General features: G+C 42.1%; 1 protein-coding gene across 7 annotated transcripts in view; it reads left to right on the top strand.

Annotated features, from left to right (window-relative positions):
* The window catches only part of SRGAP2 (SLIT-ROBO Rho GTPase activating protein 2), a 279,652-nt gene that overhangs the window by 133,514 nt on the left and 133,829 nt on the right, over positions 1-12,309 (top strand). For all 7 annotated transcript variants that reach the window (XM_062210229.1, XM_062210230.1, XM_062210231.1 and 4 more), the window contains exon 4: positions 9,257-9,419. In XM_062210229.1, the coding sequence (XP_062066213.1) occupies positions 9,257-9,419 (163 nt within the window). The remainder of the gene's footprint in view (positions 1-9,256; positions 9,420-12,309) is intronic.

A 12,309-nucleotide genomic window follows, 5' to 3' on the forward strand; every position in this document is an offset into this window, starting at 1 on the left:
AGGTTACCTGGCTAGTAAGTGACAGAGCTAAATTTGGGTCTTGAGCATAGTTTACAGTGCTTTCCATAGAGTATCACATTGCCGGGATGGGCCTTTCATTGTTCATCTGGACTCCTTAAGGACCTGAACTCAATAATTTGACCTACTAACCTGGAAATTGACTAGGTCATCTCTTATACCACCCAGCACTTTAAAGTTTTGTCAATAATCAACCTGGTTAATAATATGTTATAATTTAGAGCACATTAGCCATTGGGCATACCAATTTGGTCACTCAGCAGCCACCCGGACAGGGAGCACAAGATACCTACTGCAGCCGTTCATTGGGCATGATTGATGGAGGCTATTATTAAATGAATCGTAGTCTCACTATGCTCAATGCTGATAGAACTTCCAGGGCAGTGACATCTGTTATTAGTCCATGCTGATTAAGTTGCCACCCATTCTCAGTGATAGGTGTTCACTATTCCCAAATCTACCCTGTTCTTAAGAGACCTCCTCCTAATAAAGGCAAGATAGATATCAGAGTAGCATGTGAGAGGTGGTAATGATGCCTGCGGCCGACCTGATGACTATGCTGACGTCATTCCATTTAGCCATGTAGTTTCACAGAAACTGTACTTTTCATGTTATTAACATGAACCATGTAAGGGGATTCATTTTCCCAGGAACACGTATTCAGGAAGGGGAGATACCCTCATGGCTCCTCTTCTTCACAATGGCTTGTTGGTACTTGGCATTCTTAAGTGCTATTTGCCAGCCAGGAGTAGTTACTGGCTGTAGATCGAGCTTCTTCACTTGTGCCTGATGCCAGGGAGATGCCTGCTCCTAAGGGGGTGGTTACGGCTTTGAAAATAAGTGTGTGGATTTCTGAGTGACGTCATCCACTTTGGCACAGTCAGGTATTTATTTCTCTAGAATGAATTACCAGGGGTGAGCCAGACTGTCTGCCTCAGTCATCTTCCAAGGCCTCATTTATTTTAAAAACCTGCTAACACATCTGTGTGTATTTTTTTTTCCTCTCTGTATGTTTGTCATGTGCTATAATTACTTGTGGGATTTCTGGTGACATCTTAATTAGAGAAGAAAAAAAATGAAAATATAATTGTACATTTGTTCATAAGTTTTTCTATAGAATATGTGGATCCAAGTGTCAATATAATGTAGGTGATTATAACTTTTTAAAAGTGAGAAACATGTAACTTTTATGTTCTTTGGTCATCAATCACATCTCTCTAATGTCTTTTACTCTTGCTATGATGTTTCAGTTTAACTGAATAAGTCAGACAACTCAAGCCTTTTGATGTGATTGATCACAAGCTATGGGGGGTGGCTTTTAGAGGAACTATTTAACACCATAGTGACTTTTGGGGCCCTTAGTTCATGTTGGGGTAGAATATATTGTCCTTGTTCTCCAGCACTTAGATTGTGGCTTGATTACACAAGAAGGGTTTGATAGCCTCTTTGTTTATTCTTCCCCACAGTTCTGGGACTGATAGTGCTGAGACATGGGGTGTAAACAAGGGAGAGTTCCAGAGCTGCAGGAGCCATAGAGAGGACTGGTGGGCAGGCAGATCCTCCAAGTCAGTGAGTTTATCCAAGCCATTGTACACATAAGCAGCAAGACCGGGATAAGACCTGGGTTGCATTTGATGGACCATCTAGGAGAGGAAAGCTGTGTCTTGAATCCAGGCAGTGTGCAAACATGGGAGAAGCAGATCAGGAACAAGGATGTTGATCTTTTTATTTAGAGTGCATAGAACAGTGTCTGGCACGTAGTGTTGATGTTCAGTTAGTATTCATTGAATGAATGAATGAGGTAAGCGGAGATCAGAGAAGGAGCCTGGGACAATAAAATGTTCAACATCTAGGCAAGAAAGCTGATCTGCAGAGATTGGGTTATTGGGTAGATCCCCATGTTGTTCTCATGTGATGTGCCTCCTCTCCCCCATGAGTGTGGCACCATGGGGGTATATGAAGGCAACGTACACTCTCACACTTGACATCAATATTGACAGAGACATTTCCAATTAGGGTCTACAATTGTTCATATTTAGAGGCAATTCCTAGTTCTCTGACCTAACCGGGAAAACCCTTGGTCCTGTAATCACTTAGGAAATTGTTATTAAGCACTTAATAGATGTCAGACACGGTGCTAGTCCAGTTCTCAACTTCAAAGCAGATTCCTAAATTCCCAGCTCTGGGGCATGCCATTCTTCCAAGGGTGTGGCTGAGCTCCATGGAACTAATCCAGAGCCACAAGAATCCTGTTTCTATATAGCTCTTTCCCCTAACCTGATTATAGGGGACAATTTGTACTATTTTAAGGGAGATCGGTATACCACTGCTCGAATCCTTTCTAATCATCTGTCTCAGCCACTGAAGACAATTTTGTGGCACTAACTTGTCCCTGAAATGTTGAGAACTCATTTCTCCATACACAGAATACATTATTTCTACCTTGGGCATTTTACTCTTTCTGTCTCTGAACTCTCCTGCTCTGATCTCACTGTGGGCAAAGCTGAGGCCAGAGCTGGATAAGCCAAGAAGTGCGCCCGGCCCCTGCCTGCCTGCCTGCCTGCCTGTCTTTTGAAAGGTGCCTCTGGGCTGCCACTGTACTACTGGGTCACACAACCAGCAGCCACCATTTCTGGCAGAATCTTTTCAAGTCAGTTGCCACCTTGATAATTTTTTCCCCCTCTTTCTTTCAGCACCTTCCCCAGCAAATCCAATCCATCCTCTGGCTTATCTGGGTCAGCAAGGGTCTGATTTTATGCATGGCACTGTCAGACCATAAATCCGCTGCAGCTTTGCTTCTCTATCCGGCCCGTCTGCTTCTGTCAGCATCAGCAAAATGCATAATAGAGAAAATAAGCCAGAAAGGCTAATAACACTCATCTGAATAAAATAATCTCTTTGGCTGCCTCAGTTCATTTCATTTTAATCAGGTTTCCAGGAGGGAATTTAGGATTAAAAAAGAAAAAAAAAAAATCCAGGCTCCTTCTTGTCACTAGTTTCTTGTCCAGCCATCACCAAATGATTCATTTTATCATGCATGTACCTTAATTTTTGTTATCCTCCACATAATGTGATGCTCAGGAATATTTACTGGTTGTATTTAGCTAATTTGAGGTGTTTTCTATCATCACAGGTATGTCCATTTTTACAAGTGGTGTTTCTCCCAGAGGTTCTGATATTTGCCATCTCTATGCACAGACTGGCAGCTTTGGTAGGAATTCTGAGACAGAGGGTGGGGGCTTGGTGGAAGTTGCCGAAGCATCCGGGTCTGGCAGTCTGGGTTCCCTTTGGATTCCTTCCTGTCGACCTCAGCACACAGTGCCCAGTGTGGAATGCAGGACTGACCGTTCCTTCTTGTCCCTTAGGGAAAGGACAGTAGAAAATTGAATTCTGCTCTCCCGTTGGTATCTCCCTCACGTCTTCCCAGAGACTTACAGCTGCTCTGTTAATTGCCTGTTGCTGCTGTCTTATCCCAGCCATCATTTACGGAGGGCTGTGCATTTTCAGTAGGCTGTGCTCTTGGCCCTGGCCCAGGGCTTGGTGAGGAGCATTTTGGAAATTGATGAAAGCTGAGTTCTAGTTTGTTTGGAAATAAAAATAATAATATTTCCTCACATTTATATAGTGCTTTACTGTTGGCGGAGTTCTCTTGCCCCATCATTTCATCTCATCCACACAATCGCCCTAAGAGTTGGGTAAATAAGATACTACTGGCCAAAAAGGGAACGCACCTCACACTAGCAATGCAGAAGCCATTCCAGTAATGCCAAGCTTGTGCCATGATCATATCTGCAGAGCCATCAGCGTGGCAACTATTAATTAAATGGCACCTTGGGCCAGGAGAGCTTCCAGAATTTTACCATCATGCATTAAGGATGATCAGGACACTAGATTTCTACCAGTGGGACACGCTTCCATTTTGTAGAAGCCACATTTGAAACCGAATAGAGAGGGGAGGGGTGGGGGTGGGGAGTGTAAGATGAAGGTCAACTTGTACCTGTGTCTGGCTGGCTTTTCACCTTCGATATTTTAGAAAAATCCCTTAGAGCATTTGTTGCAAAGTTCATAGTCTAAGTTGAGGGATAAAAACCGGGCTAATGTCTTTGAAGCTAATGATTCCACTGCGCAGATTTATCTCAGTGCGATCTTAGTGAGAATCTCCTTTGCAGACATGCAGCTGGCTTGTGACTTTCTGGGTCTCCTTTCTTTTGACTAAGAGTCATTCTCCCTCAAGTACAGTATGATGTTTTCTTGATCTTGCTCCTGAAACATTTTTTTAAGTAAGAAAAATACTTCTGGATATTTTGTCTGCTTTTTAGGGATTAGAGTTTGAGGAGGTTTGCAGCTGTTCAGCACATTCCTAAGGGATGCAGACCCTTTTCTTTCAATGTCCAAGTATTACACAACCTAAGGCTCTGGGGGTGGGGAAAGTAAAGACACTGTGCAAACAGATGATAGATGGAAAAGATATAAAGACAAACTTCAATCCCCTAACCCAACAGAGATCCCTTGGCTCCAGCAGCCCCAAATAAAATAAAGCTGCATAGCTGCTGGAGCAGGAAACCACTCTAGCAGAGCCTTCATGTGCTCCCTATGAAATCACGTCTCGTTGACTTGCTTATTTTCCAGCCTGAAGTGAGTTTCATCTTTGTTCGTGTTGGCTAGGAAAATTGTCTGTACAGTATATTTGTATTCCTGCCTTCCCACATTCCCTTCACCTCTCCTGCCCCACTTCTGTCCAAAAATAAATCAAGGAATTCATTAAAACACCTCAGTAGAAAGGAGGAATATGTCTGAGAAAGCATACGCACTTAAAGGAGCAGAAATACTGTATAAAAAGCTTCGGGACTAGCAGGAGATGAGGAAACCCTAGAAAAAATAGGCAACAGGTTCTAATGTTGTTGTGTGTGTGTGTGTGTGGTTTTTTGTTTTTTTTTTTTAAGCCATAGACTCTTCTTTTAGAGTAAAAATCTTGCAGAGAACCCCAATATGGGAAACAGGTCAAAGCAGTGTTTTATTGATGTAAATCTACTATTAGAATACAAATTTAGGAAGAGTACTTATGACAGAGTCAATGTGAAAATGAGGCTGTGTTTATGAACTAAAAATACTGAAATCTGAATTATGAGTAAGAGTTACAGTTTTATATCAGGTTCAGGAAGTCTTGATTCACACAGAAGGGTTATTGTCATCTTGAGATAGTTTTGAATTGATTTAGATGCTTGAAAAAGAAGGACGCTGTGCTGAAAAGTTGAATCACTAACATTTTCTAACAGATATTTGCATTCTCTTCTATAAATATTAATTGGATAAGCCCTAAAATATATAAGCATTAAAACAATTGATAATGAGGTGGTATGATGTTGAATACATTGATTCTCACCTCTCTACCATAAAACAGCATAATCCCCTGAACTCTGGCGTGTGTTTGAACCTGGCTGCTGTCTGTAAAGTTAGGTGTTCACCTGTGCAGCTTTATGTGAAGACACACACATGAACTTGATTTAAAAATTAGCCTATGCAGAACTACATCCATTTTATTCAATAGCACATTGTTCAGAAGTTCCAGTGCATGCAGGGACTCCTTATTTCAAAGCCTGTGTTCAACAAAGCTCACCTGGCAGTGCATAAGACATTCTGGTAGTGTCTAAAGCTGGAAAACTGAGTCCTGAGTTTGAATGGGGGAATCTCATATGAATGGACATATTACAATTATCTTAACTGGATTGTGGTTAATTCTGGAGTTACACAGAACACTATTTAAAAGCTGCTGCTCGAGGCTGGTGTGCTGTAGTGTAGTGGGTAAAGCTGCTGCCCTGTGGGACCAGTATCCCTTGTGGACAATGGTTTGAGACCTGGCTGCTCTACTTCTGATCCAGTTCCTTGCTAATGCATCTGGGAAAGCAGTGGTAGATGGCACAAGTGCTTGGGCCCCTGCACCCATGTGAGAGACTTGGAAGAAGCTCCTGGCTCCTTGGCCTGGCCCAGCTCTGACGATTGCAGCTGTTTGGGGAGTGAACTAGTATATAGATCTCACACTCTATGTCTGTCTCTGTGTCTGTCTCTCTCTCTAACTGCCTTACAAATAAATAAATAAATCTTATTGAAACCAATAATAATAGCTGTCTAATTACATGCTGTAAGGATGTAAATAAATATGTGTGATAAAATTACTTATAGGACCCTAAAAGTCCTTAATAAAATTTAATTGATAAGCCCCTTTATGTTTGAAAGATTCCCACTTCCACCCATTCTTTTGATAAACCATCTTTGCTTACTCATCCTTTCTTTAAAGGCTGTCCTGAAATGTAGGCTCTGAATCCTTTTCCATGGTGTTAGATTGGCTTTTCCTCCTCTTGTGATCTGTGGTGTGCATTCATGAACTAGCTAGCCCTTTGTTCATATCTCTATTAAAGTTCTGCTTGTTACAGGTCTTTCTTTGTCTCTCATACCATACTCTGACACTGGCACTTTTCTAATCACTAAAGCACTTAATACTGTACCTTGTTCGTTTAAGACATAAGTGCTCATACATTTGTGGAATTGAGTTGTGACACTATTTTGCATGTATGTAAAATGCTGTAGAAGAGACCTAACGTAGACCGCTATCATGCTCTCCAATAAGGTGCAGATTGAAAACAATTGTAAATGTAATGTGTTAAGAAATCTACCCCTCCTTTTTTTTTTTTCATAATTCTTTAAAAGTTATTTTTTATATGAGAGGCAGAGAGAATGAGAGAAAGACAGAGAGCTCCCATTCACAGATACACTCCCCAGATGTCTACAATAAATGGCAGGGGCTGGGCCAACATGGAGCTGGGAGCTGGGAACTCAATCCAGGTAGTAGGAACCCCATTACTTGAGCCATCACTGCTAATATCTTCCCTTTTAAAAAGCAAATGTAGGGGCCAGCGCTGTGGCATAGTGGGTAAAGCCGCCGCCCACAGTGCCAGCATCCCATATGGGTGCCAGTTTGAGTCCTGGCTGCTCTACTTCTGATCCAGCTCCCTGCTATGGCCTGGGAAAGCAGTAGATGATGGTCCAAGTGCTTGGCCCCTACAACCACGTGGGAGACCTGGAAGAAGCTCCTGGCTCCTGGCTCCTGGCTTCGGATTGGCGCAGCTCTGGCCATTGCAGCCAATTGGGGAGTGAACCAGCGGATGGAAGACACCTCTCTCTCTCTCTCTGTCTCTCTCTCTCTCTCTGTGTGTCTCTGTCTCTCGCCCCCTACCTCTCCTTCTTTCTATATAACTCTGACTTTCAAGTAAGTAAATAAATCTTTAAAAAGTAAAATAAAAAGCAAATATAATTGCCTTGAATATACCATACTTATTTGAGGGTCTGAGTATCTTGCCAAGAGAAATCATTTGACTTGAATAAAAATTAGATTATTTAGGATTTCATAAGTGAAATTGATTTGGAATCAATTTGGAAGTCTTCTTGCAGTGGAAACATCAAATATCATTGAATACATGTGCTTAAATCTCTTATCATTTTGAATTTAGGATCATTTCCTGCTCCTCACTTTTTCAGATGCTAAGCATTTTGAAAAGATTGGATTAATTATATGTCTTTCTCCCCGACAACTATGCTTTTTATATTTTCAGAGAAATCTCATTTCCCCAAAAAGATGAGTGGGCCTAATGCTACCACAGGACTTGGCACATGACTGTTAGCAATGATGGCTACAGAAGTGCAGTGCCTGGAGCAGAGGGTGAGGGGGCAGGCTAAGAATAGTTTCAGTTTGGACTTTAATACTCACTGAAGCAATCCCTTGGTTTTGCTTAGACACATGTTTGTTTTGCTGGTCTGATGTGTTCTGAAGCTGAAGTCAGTGTGGCATGGTTATCGTTGGTAGTTATTACTGCAGAATTGGAAAAGCCCTTCGAAGTTGGATTCCGTACTTTACAAATCCCAGGTGCCTGGCAGCCTTCAGCCCTGAAGGGAAGCAGTGCTGATTCAAGTATCAAGCTACTCTCAGTACACTTTGTGTGCACCAAGAGACTGCCTGTAGGGTGGATGAGGGAAAGAGCATGAACAGAATGTGATTTGTTTGTTTATTTTTGTGGAGCTTGAGAATACTTTCTTTGTAATTACAGACTTTGTTTTGAATTCCAGCGCTGCTGCTTTTTAGAGATGTAACCTTGAGCAAGGTGTCTAACCTTTGTCTTTGGACTAAGCGTCCTCATCTGCCCTATGTGGTTAATAACACCTCCCTCATCAGGTAGTTGTGGAATTTATGTTAAATAACAGCGTAAAGGGCCTAGCCAGGTGCTAAGTGGGCAGTATTCGTTCGTAAACTATACTGCCAGAGATTTTTCTGTTTCTCTCCTTAAGGATTCAAAGTGCAGAACTTTCTGTGGTTTAAATTAGTGCTATGAACTGAGTTGGTCATGTATAATTCTTTGGATCACAGTGTTTTCACTAGTGATGAACATCTAGAGTTAGCACTTTACTGCTCCATTCAAGCTGTGGGCACTGTAGTAATTTATATGTTTACATACAGCTTGTGTTCTTGCTTGTGGGACATGAGATCATGACTCAGTCAATGAAATGAGCACCTCTTTCATAGAATTGAAGAGTTTGCAGGGACTTTCACGGTAGATAGCTCCAAAGTTCGTCTCCACCGACTCCTACAATGGATAACTTGTGGGGATTTAGTCTGTAGTGCTCTGGTGATTTTGTCTCTAGATAAAATCTCTGTAACTTTCATTCGTAACTCTAGAGAAAAACCAAATGGCTCAGTGGCTAAAATTATGTCTAACTTTGAGTTAGACAGCCTAGACAGATTCTAGTTGGACAGTACAGAGCTGTGGTTCTAGTCCCTGACTCCTCTTTACTGGCTGTGGGCAAGTGACAAATCCTTTGAGCCTCAGTTTTCTAATCAGTAAAATGGCTGTAATGGAAGTTCTTTGCCTGTAATGAAATGATCAAGTTAAATGAGATAATACACACATAGAATTCACCCAGTGCCTAGAACACAATAGCTGCTCAACAGAGAATCCTGCTTCTCTTCTTCCTTCCCCTTTTTCCCTCTTTCTCTACCCTTTTCCTCGTTCTCCCCCTCTCTCTCCTCCTTGTTCTTTTCTCACTGTTGTTCATTGAGTTTTCAGGAAAGAGGCCTTTATTTCTGGTTCTGCTTTGATTGCTGGGATTTTGTGATGGGGACTGTAACTGTAGCTGTTGGCCCTGGCTGCTTACCATCACTGATGTTTTTTGCTTTGCTGTTTCTCTGCAGGAAGGATCAGAATGTTCTCTCTCCGGTCAACTGCTGGAACCTCCTCTTAAACCAAGTGAAGCGAGAGAGCAGGGACCACACCACCCTGAGTGACATCTACCTGAATAATATCATTCCTCGGTTTGTCCAAGTCAGTGAGGACTCAGGAAGACTCTTTAAAAAGGTGTGTGGCTATTCCTGCTTGCAGAGGTCCTTGGGTAGACAATGACACCGTCTTGTAAACAAGAGAAAGAATACCTTATTGGCCCACAAGTAAAAGGCTTCCTACTAGTCATTCCCTAACACATACTCATACTCATAGAAAAAAAAATATTTGAATTGGTATTCTTTTCTTCCTTTCTGAGCTGAATTAACGGTAGCCCTGGGAAGATAACTTTGCAAGATATAACGCTTGGTCTGGTACCATAGTCCCTAATCTGCATGTGTTAATAATGACTGTTTTAGTTGGTTTCCTTCAAGTGATTTGTGAAGCTGTTGAAATTCAAGGGCTTTATATCATTTCATGTGTTCCTCCTCTGGTTCGTTTACAAATTCGTAGATGTTTATGTTGTCAGTTCTCCTCTTGGCCAAGGTGGACCGAATGTGGTGATTCTTGTCATGGCATATCTTTGTTTTAGGTTCCTCGGTGCTTTCTGAAGCTGAATTATCACAATTCCTTGAGTGTAGATTGAGGAATTTGATCAAGGGAAAAATAAAAAGAATTGTGATAATCTTAAGGAATTTCTGCTAAATTCATCTTTCCTGACAATGATAGAACCAGTCTCTTGGAAACTCAGGCCTCTTTTCTAAGCTCTCTCAACTCTGAGCTCTTAGTGGAGGCATGTAGTCATGAGGCGTCATTACCAGTTGTGGCAAAGGGCCACATGATAATACCATGTCTAACATTCAAGCTCTGAGGTCCCCAAAAAGATTTTCCAGAAGGTGAATAATCTTCCCAAAGTTACAGGGAGAAAGAGGACCTATAAGGCTATTTAGAATTCATTGGTTTTCATTTATAAAATCTAGTGTTAATATTTGAGGCTAGGAGAGAAAGGACTTTGATAAATAGGTTATTATTGATGTATCCATAGCTCTTGGTCAGTTTTCCCTTTTTTTATTTTAAGATTAATTTATTTATTTGAAAGGTAGAGAGAGAGAGAGGGAAAGAGAAAGAGGGAAAGACAGAGAGAGAGAAAGAGAGATCTTCCATCTACCGGTTCACTCCCCAAATGGCTACAATGGCCTGATCCAAAGCCTGGAGCCAGGGACTTCTTCTTCCATGTGAGTGCAGGGGCTCAAGTACTTGGGACATGCTCCTCTGCTTTCCCAGGCACACCAGCTGATAGCTGGATCAGAAATTGAACAGCTGGGTCCTGAACCTGTGCCCATGTGGGATGCCAGTGTCGCAGGTGACAACTTCACCTGCTTTGTCACAATACTGGCCCCAGTTTCCCAATTCTTAATAGTAGGAAGTTTTCCAGTTCTTACCAGGTCTGGAATTAAACCCAATTTCTTCTGTTTTTTACCAATCTGAAAATAGAACTGATTTAGAATTCACCATCCTGTAACTGCATCCCTGAATGGGGCTTTCCCTAGGTCTCAGAGACACAGTGTTGAGGGTGTAATTATCTGACAAAAAAAGAAAAAAAAAAAAAAAAAAACAGAAGAAGCAAGAGAAAGAGAGTTCCCTGCCAGAGTTCACTGATTATTTTTAGAGGCCTCGCTGTGCTGTGGTTGGGGCCATGTTTCATTTTGGGGTGAGGGTGCTTTTCCATCTCTTCCGTGGTTTCTAGCATCTGCCCTAGCTTGCTTGTGATTAATTTGAATTATTCTGCAACACTTGGTGACATATGTGTGTGTCACTAAAATTAAAACCTATTTAGGTAAAACCTTGAAGACAGGACAGTCATCTGTGACCTTGACAAACACTTACACTGTCTTGAGCAGGAAAGGGTTGACTGTAGTCAAACTTCTGTGTGAGATATTTACCTACGTAGACTTCTCCCAGGCTCTTACCTTGCTTTTCTCTTAGCCTTAGAAAGTTAAAGAAGAGGGGCGGCACCATGGCTCACTTGGTTAATTTTCCGCCTGCGGCGCTGGCATCCCATATGGGCACCAGGTTCTAGTGCTGGTTGCTCCTCTTCCAGGCCAGCTCTGTGCTGTGGCCCGGGAGGGCATTGGAGGATGGCCCAAGTGCTTGGGCCCTGTACCCATGTGGGAGACCAGGAAGAAGCACCTGGCTCCGGATCAGCGTAGCTCTGGCCGTGGCGGCCGTTGGAGGGGTGAACCAACGGAAGGAAGACCTTTCTCTCTGTCTCTCCCCATCTCTCTTTCTCTCTCTCTCTCTCTCTCACTAATTCTATCTGTTAAAAAAAAAAAAAAAAAGTTAAAGAAGAAACAAGCTGAGAGTCTTCGAGCCTCTCCAGATCTCTGACACGTTTATGCCAAAAGCAGATATCAAAGCCCCAAGTGTCCCTGGCTCCTTAAGTGCCCCATTCACATTTCACCACACACCTAAGTGTATGGCATGTAACATGGGCATCTCACCTCCAGAGCGAAAATCCACCCATGGCTGATATTCCTGACATTGGTCTCAGGATTGACCTCCCCACGCTGTGCTTTTCTGTGATGGGGGCACAGGAAGAGTCTCTCATTTCTCACAGGAGTGTTTATATTTGAAGAATATAACATTCATTTGCAGAGAAGCGCACGTTTCATAATTTTATAGCTAAATGCATTTTCACATACTGAACACACCTGTGTGACCAGCGCCTGGACCAAGAAACACACTATCTTAGCACCCAGAAGCGCCCCTCAAGTTGTCCTTTTAGTTGTCTCCCCTTCAAGTCCCCACAAATAACAACTGGGCTTTTAGCAGTAGAGATTACTTTTGCTTGGTTTCATACTTTATATAAATAGAATCATACAGTATGTACTCTTTTGTGTCTGGTTTCTCTCATTCAACTTATGTTTGTAAGATTCACATGGTTGGGCATAGTTGCAGATCACAGAACTTTCCTTTGATCTTTATAACTTTGCCTCAGTTGTACTTGACCTGAGATATGCATTGGATT

The sequence above is a fragment of the Lepus europaeus genome, chromosome 14 (genome assembly GCF_033115175.1).
Source record: "Lepus europaeus isolate LE1 chromosome 14, mLepTim1.pri, whole genome shotgun sequence".
In the NCBI taxonomy this organism is placed as follows: domain Eukaryota; kingdom Metazoa; phylum Chordata; class Mammalia; order Lagomorpha; family Leporidae; genus Lepus; species Lepus europaeus.